At 45.6% G+C, this 20060-nt stretch overlaps 1 protein-coding gene across 1 annotated transcript in view; it reads left to right on the forward strand.

The window, feature by feature from the left end:
- PRKCH (protein kinase C eta) overlaps positions 1-19829 on the forward strand; it is a 121201-nt gene extending 101372 nt beyond the window's left edge. Inside the window, exons 12-14 of the mRNA XM_061997662.1 lie at positions 60-248; positions 16478-16621; positions 18828-19829. Of these exons, the coding sequence (XP_061853646.1) occupies positions 60-248; positions 16478-16621; positions 18828-18974 (480 nt within the window). The 3' untranslated portion in view covers positions 18975-19829. The remainder of the gene's footprint in view (positions 1-59; positions 249-16477; positions 16622-18827) is intronic.
- Positions 19830-20060: the final 231 nt, after the last annotated feature.

Genomic DNA, 20060 nt, shown 5'->3' on the forward strand with positions numbered 1-20060 from the left:
CTCCTCTGCTCAGTTTAAGAAGCTTCAGGGTCGATATTTCTTTCCCATCCCTTCTTCAGATCCTGCAGGAGATGCTGTATGGCCCTGACGTTGACTGGTGGGCCATGGGCGTGCTGCTGTACGAGATGCTGTGTGGCCACGCGCCCTTCGAGGCCGAGAACGAGGATGACCTCTTTGAAGCCATTCTAAATGATGAAGTTGTGTACCCAACGTGGCTGCAGCAGGATGCAGTGGCCATCCTCAAAGCGGTGAGATCCCCCGGCCGTTTGTGTGCTCTGCTCTGGCTTTCTTCAGCTTAAACCTACCAAAAGTAGACAGGCTGAGAAACAGGTGCTTGGAAATCATGGTTACCCTGCCTCTGACCCTTCTCTTATCTTGGATTGAAGGGTAAACAAAAAGAAAACTGGTGCCACACTTAGGTGTGTTTGCTTAGTGATGTCCTTTATACGGTTCAGCAGCCAACTTGGCAAGCAAAGTATGTGCATGTCTGTCTGTCTGGGCATTCCTTTGCTGACTTAGTGATTTACAACATATGGTCATCTTCCAGAACAGACGCAGCAGGTATGCACAGTATTTAATCAGGTAGTGACTGTATGATTTCCATGTGACTGGAGTGGTGAAGAATGACATCTTCATGACAATCCTTCATTCTGACTGTTGCTAGTGCCAGCCATCCCCCAGGGATTACACTCTACCTGCTTACAGTGACAGGTTTCTGATTTCTCTGTGTTTGGGAGGAAAAAACATGGGACTGTACAGCAGATAGTTTGAGGAAGGCTGTTGCTAGCTACACTCGGTCCTTGTTCTACATATATTCCTGAATTTCCTTTGGAGTAATGTCATCTATGTGTCTCACATCTTTGCCTGTGATATGGGAATGAAGCTTTTTGAGGATTACAGGCTCTGTGTGTAAAGACAGTACCAAGTGGACTGGAACTGCCTGGCTTTACTGTAATGAATCAAAAGGTGATTAAGTAATGAGGGTGTTTACCTGTGAATCAGGAGACCTAACTTGGCTGTCTTGCTGCTGACTTCTTCCTGCCTCGATCAAATCGCTTCATATCTCTAAGCTCCCTTTGGACAGAGAAGGATCAGAGTACTCTATGATTCTGTTTCCTAGCCCATGTTCAGAGCTCAACTTTGCAGGTCTCTTCTGTGATTAACAGGCAAGAAGCATGATGAGAGGTACTGGACAAAGGGCTGGAATTGAGGAGGGAGTTAGGAATTTCAGTAGAGATTTAACTGGGTGCTTCCAGAAATGCACAGTCAACTTTGCAATTGCTGGTTACTTGCCTGAAAAAGGTCTCCCCACCTGCTCTTCTTGTCTTCTGTATCATACGGGGCTGGTGAAACCAAAATGAAAGCAAAACTACCTCTCTGAAATGCCCACACATTGCTTGAGAGAAGCACTATGTTGTGTTTGTGTCTGCTTTGGGAAAAAAAGCTGCAGTTTAGAGCATTAACCAGGAGCCTGGTGACAAACTAGTGGGAAGCTGCAACTGAAATCTTTACTGGACTTTCAGTTCTTCTGTGCTTCTGTTTCCTGGTTGGCTGCTACCTGGTGGTGACTTTTACATCTTCTCTTGCAGCATTGCTGATAGTTGGCTACAGCTGGAATTTCAGCAGCTTCACAGTAGCTGCTTTTGGGATCAAAAGCTGCTCACTAGAAGAGTTGCTTATTTCTTTCTTACGCTGAGCTTTAAAGGCATCAGAGCACATTGGCTTTAACGGGAAGGAAACATCCTGTCATGAGATTGTCTGGGGCTGTAGATTACAGTGGAAAAAACCCAACACACTTTGATCTTTTCAGAATGATAACAAGTGTGATGGCTGCTGAGGTATTTGCATTGTACTGATAATGTTTAAACAGTATTTTTAGGTGTCAATGTAACGCTAAATGGTGAACTTGGCTTTTTTTTGTTCCCTTGTGGTTATTTTATGAAGGAAGACAGTAGATTCTCTAGCTGCTAAATATGTAGTTTGGGGTTGTTTTTCTCACAGATTTCTGATGTTAATATTATTTCTCTTAGATACACCATTACTACTACGTGAACATCTCCTAATCACTACTTCTGTTTACCTCGAAGAAAAAGGGAGCTGGAGCTCCCGAATTAAAGCTGTGACAGTACTTTCTAACTCATGATCTTAAGAGCTTTGGAAAACCAGAGCACGCAGCTGCTGTGGTGATATAAATGATGATAAGTAATTACATGGCATGGAAAGCCTTTGGAAGACCAGGGAATTAAACCTGGTGTCTCTTGTATTTCAGGCTAGGGCCTTAATAGCCTTAATAACTGGATTATCCTCTTGCTAAAAGTTCTAGCATCTAACCATGAACATGACTAGTGGGAATTTGCTTAGTCTTGAATGGTATAAAACTCTTAAAAAAAAAATCAGATTTCTCTGCCAGGAGATGAAATTAGCTGTAAGTGCTTAGAGATGCTCTGCAAATGGATATAATCTAGGTTTAGAAAGAGCTTGATTCGTTTGCCTTCATGGAGAGCTTCATTGTAAACACAGATAATAAGTTTTAGGGCCCATTTCACGGATGCTGTTGTTTTGTATTGGTTTCATTTTACCATTACTGTGCTTCACAGATTTCCCTCTCTCAAAAACCACGTGATTTCTGAAGGTTGCATCCTGTTCAGCTTTGCAGTTTCCTGACAATAACCAAAATACGCCTTTAAGACCTCATTTAGGTCACTGGGTGTTACTGGTGTGTTTCTGAGCATTGGTACCAAGGAAAACAAAACCAACCTCAGAGTCCTGGAATCTTATTTAGAATTGAAAGCAGGAAGATTTGTGCTCTAGAAGAAATTTTTCCCTATTTCCCTTTTAATTTTTTTTATCCTTGATATTCTCCATCAAGAGCAGAGATAAAAGGAGAGTAGAGCTAAGAGAGTGTAAATCAGCAGGATTTTGCTGGAGTAAACACTCTCAGAGGAGGGAAGGAGAAAACCTGACTCGTGTGCCTGCCCATCTGAGTGTATCACTGGGTAATTTAGGTATGCATGGTTCAAGTCGGGCAGAGACGACTCAGACTGAGGTCTCCCTTGCTTGTGTTGAACTGAGTGTGGATTTGCTTGTGGGAGTAAAAAGAATAAGGAGTGCAGAAAAGGAGAATTGCTGCTGAATGGTTTCAGACTACTCCTCCTCAGAAAAAAGGTTTCTTCGTAGCCCCACCTGAAAGCAGCCACGAGGAGTTTATGCCAGAGGAGCCATTGGGTTTGTGTCTGTAAAAGAAATTATTCCAAATGCTCTTTGCCTTTCGCTGGCAGAGTAGTCGTCAGTGCTTGGTGATGAAGTGACTGTGAAAGAGACACTGTGAGCGTGCAGAGAGCGGAGACTGCCTCGCTGTATGTTTTGCAGCGAGAGTGCAGCTGGAGTCTGCTTTGTTACAGCATGTCAATGTTCTGAATTTGCAAATTGTCACTAGCAACAAACGCTTGAGCAAAGAGGGTGGATTTCCAGGCAGCCAGAGACTTTGGGATTCAGCTGAGTGAAGTGCAAAATGAAATACAATCCTCTCGTTTCCCGTAGCAGGGTGGTATTTTGGCAGCACGGATGACTTTCTCAAATGCGATTCAGTCACGCTGTCTTGCTCACAGCCGGGCTTAGTGGGAGGGGAGAATGAAGGGACAGTGAAAATCGGGTCTCAAAAGTCGATGGTGTAATGGGAAGCAAATTCACATGGAAAGCTACAGGGATTTCCATTCCAAGCCTGGTTTCAGATGAGGAGAGAAAGCTAAGCCTATTGAGTCGCTCCATGGTCTGATGATCTCAAGTCACAACGATTGGCCCAAAGGTTTGGAAACGTGGATGAACAATTGCAGCTGAGATGTTTTTATTCTCAGAGCTGGGGCTTGAGAGCAGCATCTCCCCAGGGAAGTGTTAGCATTGGTCTGCCTTCTGCACCCTAGATTTTGTGTCACAACTGAGTCTGCTGAAGCCTAAGGTGTCTCTTGGGGTTTTTTTGTGTATGCCCATTTCCAGTCTTAATATGGGCTCCGAAACATTTCTGTCCTAGCTGAAATGCTCCTTCTCTGTGATTCTGTGAGGTTTGGATAGCCTTGCCTGTAGATATATATTTTAGGGATGCACATGAGACTAAAGTCTGTTCTCAGCCTTCAGCTGGTTAAAAACATGCATTTTGAGGAAAACACTACTAGAGTTAAGGGATTGGGTTATATCCTGCTGCAGGTGTGGTTTTTTTGTGTGGAAAAATAAACACCAGGCAAGAAAAGAGGAAGGTGCAGAAGAAATTGTCTGTGGTTTTCACAGCCTGCTCTCCCACCCAGAGCAGGGGGAATCCAAATGCTGGTGGATTAGTGTGAAATGAGAGGGACTGAAAGGTGAGGGAGCTCACCTGAGGGCAAACATGACCCCTGTCTCAAAGAAAATTGGTGTCAGCAATACGGTGCCAAGGATGCCAAAGGAAAACTTGAAGTTGGTCTTTTTTTTCTAGAGAACAATAGCCTGGAAGTGACACTGGCTCAGAAGGTAAATACTGTGGTTTAGTGAACTGCTTCGTGTCACTGAATTCACTTCCCCCTTCCGGATACCCTGGTGCTCTCTGCACCCTGACATCACCGCTAAAATCTAGCACCCACACCACTCCCTCCCTATCTTCCTTTAGACAAATGGAATTTACTTAGATCTCCTTTTGCATTGCCAGTTTAAAATTGAGGGGCTGTCGTGTCTGGAATGTAGTGCTTCAGACTCAGCCGCGGCAACATTGATACTCTGTGAGTCAGCAGGAGCCAGGTGCTGCTCTGAGGACCTGTGTTTTATGGACTCATTTTTAACTGTTGGAGCACGAGATGAGGGAGTTGGGATTTTTCTTCCCTTCCTACTTCTGCCAACAGCCAGGAGGGAACTTGCATGACTCTCAGGAGCAGCTGGAGTAAGAATCATAGAAATGTGCCACAGTCCAGGCAGCCTTGAAGCCTGCTCTAGAAGTCAAAAAAGTCTTGATCTAGACAGGGAAAGCCTCTTCCATTCCTATGAGCCCACATCACAGCCCAAAACACAGAAACTAGGGCTTTTCAGTTAGTTCCTTAGGGTTTTTTGGCTTGTTGATACAGCTAGCACCCACAGAGATACTCAATACCAAGGCCTTGCTGGGAGTGTAACTTATCCCCCTTTACTAGGAGACAGGACACACAGGTTTTTCTGGAGAGCAAGAGGCTCAGGAATGTTGCAGTGCAGACAGCAACCAACCACTTCAGTGAGAAAGAGGTATGAGGCCCCTTCCACAACAGCTCAGCCAATTTCCATCTTAATTTAAAAAGCCACTCCAAACTTTCTCCAGAAGTTTGGCATTCCTTTGCCACCCAGAGGAGTGAAGATGAGGCCACCTTAGATCCCTCAGCCACTTGGGTAAGCATCAGACACGAGAGACTTCCCCACAAGGTACTATAATGAATAGTGTATTGCTCCACTAGCAATTTCTTTGGAGTTGATGGGGAGAAGCCCATTATTTCAAAATGTGACCCAATTCTACCTTAAAACAAGAGGTCAAGTCAGAGGGCACTGATAGTGAATTATAGCAATGCTTTGTGTATCTATATGCATACACTGAAATAAGTTATGGAGCAGTTGAGAAAGTGTATGTGTGTATGTTAGGGTTTTCTTCCCTAAACTTCCAAGTGATGCTAGATGAGGAAAAACTAAATCTGAAGAGTACCCTCCTCCACCTCTCCTTCTGGTGGAAACAAGCCCATCATTTCTCAGGAATCTCGACCGATGGCCCCTGAGGAGAAATAAACTGTATGATTGTGTTTGTGTGTGTGAGTTAAATACAGGACTCCCTGGGGAGTACAGAGTTCAGGTGGTGATTTCTTGCCATTTCAAAGAAATTTTGAGGAACTTCAAATGCCCTGTGTGGTCAGGGCACAGGCCAATCCAGTCTGGCTGGATGCAGGAGAAGAGCTCCAACAGAGCCCTTGGAGGTTCAGGCTGTGCTACTGTAACGGGCTGAGAAAAAAGGAGACTGGAGGGATGCAGAAAAGAGATTTCCTTTAGGACACTCACCCAGGCCCAACTGAAGGGGAGAAACCAAAGTGCACACTCAGCTGTGCTGAGGGAGGAGCAAACTGCCCACCCTAAGGGGATGCACCATGACTGCCCAAAGCCTTGGTGAGAACATCTTTTATGTGTGCCTGGACTTGTTTTCAGAGAGGCTTTCTGGATGGTGAGTGCTCTATGCTGAACCAGCCTGGCCCCAGCACTGTAAGTGACTTGAAAATGCCATTAAGGAGGCAGAGGCCAGGGCTTTCACAGCAGAAAGACTGAGAGGCAGATTGTTAAGGGAAGAAACAGTCTGAGGTGACTGAGGAGTAGAGGAGAAAGGCTGGTGCTGGTTATGATGTATAAGTTTGGGAGAGATGTCAATGTTCCGAGCTGCCTACTCTCTGCACAAACATCAGTACAGACGTGAACTTGTTCTTTGAAAGAGTTTATTCTCTTCATACACTTCACTTGCTTGGAGTGCAAGTCCTCACACCCCTGCACAGAGGGAGATCAGAACTATGTGTCACCAGCTCGGGTCCCATGGTAGTGTCTGCATCCTCCCTGCATGCTGCAGCAAGCAGCACGTGACTCAGAACACCCGCCTGTGCTTTGCTTGGCATGTCCAAGCATGGTACAGGTGTGCTTCCTGCTGCCCTTGTGCATGTACCCGAAGTACTGGGCAGTCAGTTTGGCCACTGTGTGAGCTAAACCAAACCTTTGTGTCTGGACTTTCCAAACCTCTCCTGAACACTCAGCAGAAGCGAAAAGAGGCAGCCAGGTGCTGATGGTGCAAAGTTGCCCACGTTTTCCTTTACATCACTCCGCACCAGCACTTGCGTTCTACAGATCTCGGCCAGGTTCTTTCTTTCCAACAGACAGACAAAGGCAGACAAGCTGTTTCACATGCAGTGCTGGAACAGCCAGAATGAACTTGTTTCTGAATGAACCAGATGCCAGGAGTATTTTTTAGACAAAGATTAAAAGGAAAAGGAACAATGCAATGGTGGACCTGCTGAAATCAAAGAGGGGAACTAGATGAGCTCATTGCTTTATCCTCAGAGCTAAGGAGCCTGCTAACAAAGGCAGATAGATATTAAAAATGCCTTCAAATATGCCAATTACTCTCCTTGGCATCTCTTCAGAGTTGGCAGGCTCCATCAATCCTCTTGCACAGTTTGATTAAGCTTTGGCTGTCGGAGTGAGGCCGATATTTAAATCTCTCTGTGAAGCTCTATGCTGGATCTGTGTACACAGTTTTGCTCTATTTTGGATTTGGGTTTTTTTTAATAAATGCTTTCATCTTGCGTTTCCTGGTTGGCTCCACAGCCTCTGTGGCAAAAGCAGGACTCTGGAGCCTGTTGTTTCCCAGCTGGGAAGGAGTTCTGCAGTTCTAAATGGTCTCTCATCTAGACCATTATTGCCATAAATACACACTGTGGTGAGGTAGCAAGGCTATGCACCACCACAGATTGCCTTCTTGCTTCCTTTGCCTGAGCTTGCATACCCGTTTCTGTAGCATGCTGTCTCTTACTCTTTGCCTCCTAATTCTCACACAACAACCAACTTTCCCCAGCAATTTTAATCTCTTCTGTCGATTGATCCCACCCCTTTTCTGAAGTTCTCTGCCCCACAGTTATGGTCCTGTGCTTCTGAATAATTCACTGTGAAATAAAACTAAAGCCATCTCCATATTACTTGACAAGGCAGAATTCATCTGGAAGTAGGCATTAGGTCTTTCACCTTTCCCTTAGCTTCTTGTTGAAGTCTGCAGCATGCAGGCTCAGATTTGCTTTGTAACAAAAGCTCCTAAAACTGTCTATTGTAATGTGAAGTGTGACTCATCCTCCTCTTTCCTTCCAGGGATGGAAAAAAAAGTGAGGGAGCATTCACTGTGCCAACTTTGCCTTCCTCCTCTTCTGCTTGCTCCTAGCTGCTTGGGAAGAAGCGATTCCCATGGCTGAGCCTGAAACTTGTGGCCTTGGGCTCCCTGCTCAGCTCTGCCACAGTTAAATGATGTGATTATAGACCCTCAAAGGCATTTTGGTGAAGTCCATTAAAATCCAGTCTTGGGAGATGGCCTAAGAGGTTCCCTTGAGATCCTGGGCCTGACCTGGAGATGGTCAGTGAATGATAGGGCCAGCTCTTGCTTCCAGCAGAGGGGGCCCAGCTGGGAGGTCTCAGTGCTGCTGTAGGGGTAACAAATGTTTAACACTCCAAGCTGTTCAGAAATCAACTGTCCAAGCTTTTCAGGGCCGTAGAGTCTTACTCATCCTTCCAGCTTTGAACTTTCTGACCTGCTGTGTTTTTTCAGGAACTTCAAGATGAAAAGAATTGAAATACAAAGACCAAAAAAAAAACCTCCTTGAAAGTATTTTCCTGTGATTTTGGTTTTTCTTCTTTTTTTTCCCCTTAATTGGTTTTTACAGGTTTGTCTGGGCACTTTAGTCCCCTTTGTACTTGACCCTATGTAAATAGGCCACCAGGGTTGTGTAATAGATTCCCAGTTCCTCTTGACAAGACTATCAGAAAAGGATTAATTGTTTTTCTGGGCAGCCCTGGGGAGATTTTACCAGTGCTTAAAATGAGAGTTAGCTCATGCCTCCTCTGTTAATCAGTGCGGTGCTCATTCTCCCTCCATGTTTGTGTTACTCTGATTGATGTATTGATTTAGTAATTGATCTGCATATCCCCATGTTGTACCTATAGTCCAACTGGGATAATTTAAAAACAGGGTCTGATACTGTCTGAGCAGCCCATGCAGCTGGTGACCTGTGTGGGAATTGAGGTTGACTCATCAGTTCCGAAAACACAGATTTCTGGAGTCACATCTTGGCCAAAACTCATGTCAAATATTCCATCTATTTAATGACTGAAGTTAGTTTCTGTTTATTCTTATTTATTATGGGAATAGCAAAGGCAAAAGTGTAAAAAATCACTATTATCAGGGGCCAATATTAATTTGATCCTTGTGGCCTTTTCTTTCTGAAATAGTGTTGATGAGTTATTTGTTGGACGAGTGGGGAGAGGCAGGGAAACAGGGTAGATTTCAGCACAGCAAGGAAGTTTGTAGCTATTCAAACATTTAATTCCCATCTTTTGGGCAACATGTCTGCTGGTTGATAGTGAAGTTACGTCAGTTTACACCACCAGAAGATTCAGAGCCAGTTGTGTCTGTCCCACACGTGAATTGCTCTGTCTGCCTTAGGTTATTTTCCTAGTCTATCTTACTCAGCACTGTTTGCAATATAGCTGGTTAATCCTTCTTGTCCCCTTGAGCTTTGACTGGGCAGCATTGAGCAGCCATTTCTGCACTAGAGGAAAGTGAGATCAAATTTATCTGCTTAATATCCACTGCACTGACACTTTGTCCCTCTTGCCTGGGGCTGGCACATGAAACATGTGACTGCTGTCATGTTTATTGTTACAGTCTCCTGGCTTTTAGGAGCAGGACCAAAGACTAGTTTTTACCTCCCTTCCCATTCCTTTCTTATCTGGAAAAAAGATATAACAGATCTCACACTCATTCTCCTCCTCTTTAAAATGCTTTCAGGGCAGTCTTGTATTTCTGAGCCCTGGCACTGCACTCTCTGGACTTTCTTTGCACTGAAGGATTTCACCTGCTCACAGTCTTTTGTGGAATAGAAGCAGCCTGTGCACATGTGGGTGGCATTCTGGCTCAGCACCACCATGAATCACACTGGTACAAAGATGATCGGGGGGACTGGAGCATCTGTCTTATGAGGAAAGGCTGCAGGACCCAGAGAGGTTGTGGAATCTCCTTCTCTGGAGGTTTTCAAAACCTGTCTGTGCACGTTCCTGTGCCCCCAGATTGAGGGAAACCTGCTTTAGCAGGGGGATGGGACTGGATGAGCTCTACAGGTCACTTCCAACTCCTACCATTCTATGATTCTATGAAATCAGAGCTTTTAACAATCCATCCTTGTGTGGTGTAGGGCAGGAAGCTGAAATGCCACGTTGCCTCAGATGGCTGCAATCAGAGCAAAACCCCAATGTGAAAGAGAGGCAGCATTTGAGAGAGCTGCAATGGCTCCAAGCCCTGTTCTCAGCAGCACAATCCTCACTGCAGGTCAGTAGGACTCAGGCTCCCAGGTGCTTGACTTCCACCCACAGCCCAGTTGCTGCAGTTTAAGCTACCAGGTACCAGCTGGGCTAGCCCAAAGGCTTAGACAGGAGAGCTCCTGGACCATCCTGCTCCCAAGGATGTGGTGAAATCAGGTTGTGCTATCTCCCTGTAACCCACCTGTGTGTGTGAGCCCTGGATTGCTTCTGCGTGGGGGAAGTGAGGCATGTTTGTGAGCATTGCCCCAGCAAGACTGGGATGGAGGGTGACGGGAGCCTTGTCCAAGAAAACAAAAATAAGACTGGCTTAAAATAAGAAACTTTTAATAGTGTTTTTTTAAAGAAATAAAGTTTAAAAAAAAGAAAGGAAGTCTCTCTGCTGTCCTAATGTCTCCAGGCTTCCAGCCATTAAAAATAATGCAGACATTAACAGGCAGAGCCATAGAGCCATCCTTGTTCTCCTTTGTTAGGGGTGGATGGAGGCTAATGCAACCCCAGACTTCGGGTTTGTTTGCTGTACATAATGGATGCCCAAACTGTTTCTGGCAACTGCAGCATTCAGTTGAGAGATTCACGGAGGGAAGCCTTAATTAGAGTAATTGCTCTATTTATGTAACGATTCCCTTTTGTCTGAGATCAAATAGATCTTTGAGAAATCTTATTTCATTTTGAGTTAATTTCTACCCTGTTAGTTTAGCTCATGAATCTTAACGAAGATGAGCATGTTGGGTATCTCCCAATCTCCTTGCTCTCCCTCATTACCAGACGGAGGGCTGTGGGGTGTTAATCTCCTGTGCTCCTGCTGCTTTTCACTTTGGTAGCAAAATGGGAGAAACACCAACAGGAAGGACATGTTAATGCCATGAACAGGGAAATCTTGCTCTCCTTTAACAGTTTGGGCTTTGCTGTTGCATTGGCACAATGCTGAATAGGGGCCTCTGAGGCATGTGGTGTGATGGAGAGGAGGTGAGACTGAGGGTGTCTGTGACAGGCTGCCATTGGGGCTCCTAGCAAGATAAAGTGATGAATCTTTCTGAGTCTTTGTTCCCTTCCTGTAAGATGGGGGACAGCTTCCATCTCTGCTATGCTCTTGTATTTGAAGGATGAGCTACTCGGGGCACAGGCTTTCTCTTACAAGGTAAGTGCACTCTGCCCAGGACAACAGGGTCCTAATAGGAGCTAGTGCATCCAAGACTTTCTTTAATACAAGAAATAATGATTTATTTCTTGTCCAGATGGCTGGCAATGTGAAGGAAATGACTGAGCAGAAAGTGATACTCTTCTTCCTGAGTGCATTACGTCTACAAAGGGGTCTGAGCTTGCTAGTGTTTCCTAGAACGTGACACAATTTCACGTCATCTAGTCCCTCTGATATTGCTTACAAAATTGACTATCCTGATGCAAATAGCACTGTTATGTAAAAACTGTCGGTGTTTCCAGTGTTGAGAAAGGGAACTTGTAAATTCAAGGAAATTAATACTTGGCAACATCTGTTTTGTGCAAACATCCCTTCACCCATTTCCAGGCCCTGATTTGCAAACTCAGCCTCTGGAGGCAGAAGTTGCAATGCTGCATGGGAGCAGCACAGGAAAATTCCAGTGAGGCCTTGCCTAGCAAACTGGGAGACCTGGAGCCCTTCCCATCATGGCCCAAGCCATGTGATGGATGAAGGGGAGGACCCAGCTCAGGTCCTCTGCTCTCCCTCACCTGCTCACAGGCTGACGCACATTTTTCCTAGTGGTTGGCACTGCTACATCTGCATTTTTTCGTTGCACCTTCGTGGGCCCTCTGTGGACTAATTTCCAGCTTTTAATTTCTTGTCATGACTTGCTGCATTCTTCTTTCGGTAAATGTTTTCAAATGATTTTGTGAAGTCATGTTTTTGGCTCATTCCAGCTGCTGGTTTTGGCTGCGATGCTGCTGAGTGGGTTAGCTGAGGACAGCGAGAGCCTCGCTCAAGTTTGCTCCTCAGCAGACTGGTGTAGCCCGAAGGGACCCAGTCTGAGGATGCTCCCAAAGGGCTCTTTACACTGGGAATGGGTTAATTCCCCGTGGCTGCATGTGTTCACAGAGCAAGGGCATGATGGCTTGGTTCAGGTTTAGGATCAATCATCTTACTGTTGGTTTTGCTGGGCGACATATTGGATCTGAGTGATTCCATGTTTCTTTTTGCTCAGGAACATGCTTTGTTGTTGTTTCTGTTGGGTTTTTTTGTCTCTATGATACTTCACTAAGCCCTGTGTGCCAGAGGTTGAGATTCATGCTGGATTCTGGATTATCATGCAAAGTTAGAGATGCTCAGTAAACATTAGGAGATGACATTTTGCCAAAAAAAACTCCCTTTCTGCTGAGCATCTTCTCACATCACCTGCAAAAACACTGGAAGCTGTACTTGGAAGGACATTTAGGGCTATGCAACCTGTGAAGCAAGAGTCAAACTCTGGCCTTCTGTGGATGCCAGAACAGCCAACGCTTTGTAAAACATTTTCCAGCAGTTTCTGGATGCAGTCAAAGGGATGAGGTGAAAGATTAGCTGCACTCCTGCAAACCTTCCTCCTGTGCAGCCTGTGTGTGTAGAGAGGGCAGTGTCTGTGTGCTCTGGGCACTCAGCTTTTACCCCTCCTGCTGCAGAAGTGCCTCTTACATGATCAGAGACATGGATACGGGCTCTCACTGCGTGCTTCAGAGATGAAGGCTGAGCTTGTGATTAGGTTCTTCAGAAATACCAAGTTCTTTGTTTGCTTTGCTGGAAGTGCCATCAGATAGCAGAGGCGGCATGAGATGGGCTGTCAGATGCTACCCTGTTCCAGCAGAGAAAGGTCAGTACTGCCTGAGGCATGGAGGGAGAAGGATTCGTGGGCTTTTGAGCCTTTGAGAGGTCATTATAGTCTTTTGATTTTTTTCCTGATGTACTGGACAGCACAAACTTCATCCATTTCTTTGTCAGTGTGATAATTCCTGGTGAATTTAAATAACATTTGAGAGGGTGACTTGTTCATTTGAGTGGAAACTGGCTTCAAAAATTTCATCCCTTAATTTTATACACCTCAGACAGCAAGGCAGGCAACTCTGTTCCAGTGCAGAACGTGGGTACTGTCTCTGTTGGAGCCACTGTTTGCACATCTGCATTTCAGCCCTATTGCCAGATAGAGTGGAGCCCCTTCCCAGAGACAACACCCCACCTTCTATGGGCTGTGATGGACCTGCCACCTCCAAAACTCACCAGGAGGTGTTGTGTAAGGATGCAGCAGCAATGGCCAATCTCTTGTTTTCTGGCCTGTGTGCAGCTGCTGCAATCGAGAGGCCTCAGCGCAGCACACGGTACGTTTATCAAGGATGTAAGGTAATGACATGAGATACTGAAATGATATCCTGCCCTTTTGCTGAAGCACATTGCTATGAGTTTGGGAAGGCTTTCACACTGTATGCTCTGCTTTTTGCAGAGTGAATGATTTATATTCGCTTTTGAGGTCCTGGTAGCCTGTGTTAGGCACTTGCAGGATCTGGGAAACAAGCTCAGAGAAACCTGTCCAGAGTGGTTTATGCTGCTGGTGGGTCGTTCCAGCCCATGTTACCTTTGTGCTTCAAAGCCCTGTTTTTACAGAGCAGGAGAGGCAGCAGCACTGAGCTCATGCCTGATGGCTGGGGAAGGAGCTCTTTGATCAAGTGTCCATAAGTCATCTCACTCTTGTCCGAGTCAGGGAATAATTTGGAAGGGCTTTGTAGCAGTCCAGCATCACCCTCAGCAGCCAGCCAGGGGAACGTGTCCCAGCAGTGGGTGAATTTAACGCCTTTGCTTACCTCCTGCCTCTTTTGGGCACTCAGTGATGGTGCCTGCAGTTGCCTAACTGAAGTTTCTCTCAAATCAGAATCATCCAGTCGAATTTGAACCAGTAGTTTTGTTTTGAATGTTATATTTTGCTTCTTCAGAGCTCCAAACAGCCCACCTCAAGGGACAGCCCTTGCCTAATCATCATTGTCCTAGCAAAAGCGGGGTGGTTTAAACAGCCAGGAATGCATTTACGTTGGCTCTCAGCTTGTTGTATTGGATGCCTTCACTTGGTGCAATTTTGGCATCCTGTGGGATAAAGCAAGCAAATAGGAATGTAAACACCCTTTTGTATCCCAGGGCTCTGAACTGGTCTGAGAATGGGCCATCTGGTTTAGGTTTTGGTCTTTTATGGTTGAGCATGAATGGAAACCCAAGCAAAGCACCAGCCCTTTTCAGAGATTATTTGCTTTCATGGCTTTTTTCCCCTGTGTTTAGCAGAAGCTTCCTGGTGTAATGGAGGTGATGGTAGGTCAGGAGACATGAGACTTAGTCCCAGCTTTTCTCTCCTTTTTATCTTGTCTTTTTGGACTGATTTGGTCTATACCACTCCCAGCACCAATGAGCTCTGATCTTGTTTAAGCTTTCTAGGTGTTCCAGCAATGCAAATAAGAGTTAGTGAGGTGCAGATATCTATCTATGGGGCCAAAGAAGCTTTTTAGAGAAAGATGGGGCTGCCAGGACATTTATGGCCTATTTTGCAAACCAAAGAAGTTTAGTTCAAGGCTTGCAAAGGCTTGTCTGATTCAGATCTCTCAGAGGTTTTGGCTTGACCCATTTCTTTTTGTCTGGGGATTAGTATCCCACAGAAATTTTGGGGCAGAGTCTCTTGGGAAACAAATTGTGTGCTGGTAGAAAGGGAGAACAGGTTGAAAGGGTTGAGTAGACAGAGTTTTGCTTGTCCTTGGGCCTGACCCTGGAAACACTGTATAACCAAGGGCTTGAAGAGTCCAGAGAAGCATGGGAAGACCTCAGCTGCAGAACCCCAGAGGTTTTGCTTCTCTCACAGCACTTACAAATCTAGATGCACTCAGCAGCCCTTTTTGCTGATGTTTTGTATGGAATGGTAGAAAACAAGTCTGACATAGGGAATCCTGTGACAGCACACATCCTTGAAGGGCTCGGGAGGTCAGAATGGAGCTGGGATGTTTGTGCTCATGTCACCGGAGTCTGGGGTCCTGCAAGGTGTCAGCTGCAGGTGCCCCATCTGCTTTGGCTCTGAAGCTTCCTCAGGATGAGTACTGGAGAGATTCCTAAAATAAATCTGGCAGCCATCTTTCTTCTTCCTGTCTGCTCTCTGGGGAGGGAATGACTAGACCTTTTATCCTCTCATCCTGGGAGAATTTGTACCTTCTGAAAAGCTCCTACAGTCCGAAGAAGTTGGTCTCTCTCCCCACCTCCCCTTCTTTTCATTTCCCCATTGCCGAGATGCAGCAGACTTGGTCATTCCCAAAACAGTGACCGATTGTCTGGTTTGGCTGGTTCAGCTATTTGCTAAACATAATGCTCTTTCATCTTCGAGGAAATGGTCTGGACACCTCCACTGGAGTGGAGCTTGCTTTACGCTGCTGTTTCAACAGGCAAACGCAAGCGACTGTTTTCCCAGTTTAAACATAACTTAATCCCTCTAATGAATTAGAAATACTTGAGAGGAGAGGAAAGATTGGGGTTTTTTTTACTGATTTTTAAGGACTATAATCCTGAATTAAAAAGTCAACTAGCTTTTTTCCAGCCTGAGGAAAGGATTCCCCTCCTCCCCCAATATTTCCTTTCCCCTTAAGAAGTAGCTGCAGCACTCACACGTCATCATTCTTGTTGGGACCTAAAGGGCACCCGCCATGCCCCTCCCCTGCCGTGTGCATGGTGTGATGTACAGCTTTTCTCATTGCTCCCTGGAAAATCAGGGCACTTGGGCTGAGGTTTGAGATTTCTTTCCATCAGTAGGAGAGTAAAAAATGTTCTGATTAGAAATACTCTTTTAGAGTTCTACCCTTGAGAGAGGAGATGGTCACCTGCCAGCGTGTGTCTGCTGAGGGTTTAGGGAGCTCTAAAAGCCAGCACAGTGGCTCGTTTTCCTCTGTTTTCTGAGATGACAGGAAGGAAAGCATAGGCTTCTGGCTGTGCTTCAGCATGCTGAGGTTTAGGAAAAAGACATACAACTCGGGACTGACTGTAGTCCAAAGGCTGGCTGGCTGGTGAGCAGCGGCTCAGAGCTCGCTGTATGCCTGAGAAATCAAGGCAGAAATAATTAACCACCAAAACCCACCATGCAATGTTTATAATGTAAAAAACAATGCAATTCAACTTTCTTATTGTAATAACTGAGGATTTGACCAAAAGTAAAAGGACCAAGGAGAAATACACCCTGACTTCTTCCTCTAGAGAATGAGTCAAGTTCCTTGCATGCAGTTCCAGTACAATGAAATCGAGAAGTCTGGCCAGCAACTGGGTTCAACAGGAAAGCTGAGGACAAGCTTTTGTGCCCCTGCTAATAGGTCTCTCTCCTGAGGCTCTGCTGGATGGGAGGAAACAAACAACCCTTTTTTTGTTTTGCAGTTCATGACGAAGAACCCCAACATGCGCCTGGGCAGCGCGGGGCTGGGCGGCGAGAGCGCGATCCTGCGGCACCCCTACTTCAAAGATCTGGACTGGGACCTGCTGAACCAGCGTCAGATGGAGCCCCCGTTCAGGCCCCGAATTGTACGTGATGAAGGAGGGTGGGGGGAAGGGATTTCTCCCCCTCTCCCCTTTTTTTTTTCTCTTCTGGGCTCTTCAAGCAGGTTTATTCCCATGAGACAGGAAAGGAGGTGAAGGAGGGGCAGCCTTTACATGAAAGCCCCATCCCAGGAACCTAGAGGTGAGGTCTCAAGTCTCAGCTTGGCTACTGGTTGGCCACCATTTCCCCTCTATGCTGAATTTTCAAAGGCAGCTCAACCAAAAGATGCAGGTTTGTAAAAGCAACTGCAGCAAATTAGGCACCTAACTACTCTTTGCCTTGCCCCAAATATAAAACAGAGTAAGTAGAATCACAGAATGGTAGGGGTTGGAAGGGACCTTTAGAGATCATCTAGTCCAACCCCCTGCAGAAGCAGGGTCACCTAGATCAGGTCACATAGGAACATGCCCAGGCGAGTCTTGAAGACCTTCAAGGAAGGAGCCTCCACAACCCCTCAGGGCAGCCTGTTCCACTACTCTGTCACCAGTGAGGATCACAAGTAATCCTCATTCTGACCACTCCACTTGCCCCTTCACCACTGGCCATGTCTCTCGTCTCTCTCATCTGTACAGCACCCAGCACAGTGTTCCCTGCTCAGCCCACTGTCACCTGAGTGATTCAGATGGCAGGCAGTCTGCAGAGGAGACACTCTTGCCCCATTTCCCAGTGGTGCCACACAGCCCAAAGGATGCTCTGCCTGGAGAACCTTTCCAAGGTTGTCTCTGTCGGTTCCTAGCCTTTGAAACTGGTACTTGGAGTGGCTTTGTCTCATGCCACTCTAAAAACTCATAGTGGTAGCAATCAACTCAATGAAGTTCACTGGATGCAGGATCAGACAGTCAGGAGAGCTGTAACAACTCAACATCAGGCTCTTGAGTTGTTTCTTGACCTGAATCAAAGGCCAAGTGAACCTCTTCATTCCAACAGGATCTGGGAACATTAGACTTCAATGTGAATAAAACATTTTGTTCTGGATGCAGGAAAAACACTCCTTGTCAAAAGGTGCCGCAAACCCCGTTTGTGTGTGTGCATTGTGAACAGTCCCACTTTGTGGCACACAGCAAGGAATCCAGCACCTGGAGGCAAGCCATTTGTCTTCCCACGGCCCAGTAATTCATTATTATGCAAGTTTAATGGCTTACACATAGAGGAGTGTACACACATCCCCCCCCCACCCCAAAAAAAAAACCCAGCCCCAGCCAAGTCACTCTGCAGATAAGAGAGGGACTGTGTGGAGTCAGCTGACTGGAAACACAGCTGATAACTGCTTTGAATGACTGGATCTGTGCTAACACTTGAGGAAAGGAACCCATTTAAGTGCCTAGACCTGCCATGGTCTGGCAGACAACCCAGCAGAGGTGGTGTCAGTTAAATTGGAAATAGAGGGGGTTTGCCTGCAGGGACTCTAAAAGGGTTTACACTGTAAGAGGCTCTGTGGCAGTGTTGTCCCTAATAGGAATTCTTCACCTGATGTGCAAGAAGCCAACCCACACACTGAACTGAGAGATTTGGTTTTTACTGCTCTTCTGAAGAGGAGGGTACTGGGCAACTAAAAACAGCCAGCACACCTCCCCAGAAATGAATAGGGTCTTACAGACAGAATAATACCAAAGGAAAGGCTTCAGCTTATGATCAGTTATGACTTCATAATGAATTATCCTCCTGTGCATGTCTGAACTTCTGTCCAACTCATTCTACTAAGGTAATGCCACATTTGCAGGTGGGGTCTCCTCCAAGAGGTGTGTTTCACAGTATTGTAACCATCTGAGGTCGTTAGCTGTCATCCTTTATCAGCTACAATGAGGTATTTGCTAAACTTTACATGTTGATATAAATCTTGTTTAAAACAATAGTTGTCCATAGCAATGCTTTTTAACAATATCCAGTTTGGGGACTTGTTATTCTCCTAAGGACTTTTTATTTCCTTTGCTATGGTTCCAAATTAGATTGTTGCTGAACTTGTGAGTGTCATGGTTGACCAACCTGTAATTCTTTAACTCCACTTTTTTGACATTGAGAGCACTCAGCTGATTCCTGTCCAACCTCAGAAACAGCTTTCAGTAAGCTCAGCTTGGGTTACAAAGGTGACAGTTCACTGCACTCAAGACTAGACTAAAGAGGCAGAGAGAGGATGGAGCAGATGATACGTACTTTTGACGTCTCTTTCCTTTTGTCTGTTTCATTTGACAGAAATCCAAAGATGACGTGAGCAACTTTGATCCAGATTTTATAAAAGAGGAGCCCATTCTGACTCCCATTGAAGAAGGAATTCTTCCCATGATAAACCAAGATGAATTCAGAAACTTTTCCTTCACAAGCCCAGAACTGCAGCAATAGCTATGGCTCTGGGGAAGGGCTGCTGAGATCACTGGGGGGAAATGAAAACCGAGTTTACCAGAAATTTCATTCTCAAGGAGTAAGCAGTGCACTGAGTTTATGCCATAACAGCAGCACCACTGTCAACTTTACCTTAATGTGAAATTGAAACCTTCCTGTGTTTGTAGGATGTATGCAGCTCTTGGATCAAATATTGACAGGGGTGGAACAAGCATGACATTGTAAATAGCCGATGCAGCCAGAGAATTGAATGCTGAGCTACTTGGTTCAGCCTGAATGTGACCGCTTGCAGTGGATTCGAGGAGTCGGCGTGAGCGTGAAACAAGTGTCTTGCAGCTCTGAGCCAAACCGACTTGTTACAATTCTGGTTGTTTGCAAGACTGATTTGAGGAGTCCCAGCACCGTCTGGCGTTTTGGAGCCGTGATCCAGCACCCCATGGCCTGACTGAACCAGATGTTCCTACTGACTTTTACCTGTTTCTGCAGTATTTATTTCTTTCCGAAGGACGAATGGCTCTCTTTGCCACCGTTTGGGTTTCCCATGTGAAATATTTCATTGTTCTGGCTAGCAGAAGGAAAAGAAAAACAAATGCCCTGTGCCCACACAGATTCTTCCAAGTCAAAGGGAAGTCACGTGCTCGTAGTGTTTTACTGTTTGTGCGATATGAAAAGTTTTAGTGTTTGCATTCTGTGAAATGCCTTTATACATCATGCATCTTCAATGCTCCTTTCTTTGCCTCCCAGCTGTTTTCAACCATAATGTAACTTGTAAAACCTTACTGTTTATTTAGGCCCATTCTATTTAATTATGCTACACAGAGACCCTTTTGTGGGTTTAGTGCCTCATTAAAATTTTGATCCGAAGTGGTAGCACTGAAATGATTTGTAGCGTTATTGCGGTGGGAGCCACAGAGCTGACAAAAGTGCTGGAAAGGAGAGTTGTCAACCAACAGGTAACACAAAAGGACCACTTTCTCTCATCAGAATGGTAAACCTTATCTAAGGAACAGGGTGACTCACTTGGGTTTGGTTTTAAGGGCTTATTACTCAAGGCGCTCGTTATCAGTTGCAGCCTCAAGCCTCTGC

This window comes from Colius striatus, chromosome 6 (assembly GCF_028858725.1).
Source record: "Colius striatus isolate bColStr4 chromosome 6, bColStr4.1.hap1, whole genome shotgun sequence".
NCBI lineage: Eukaryota > Metazoa > Chordata > Aves > Coliiformes > Coliidae > Colius > Colius striatus.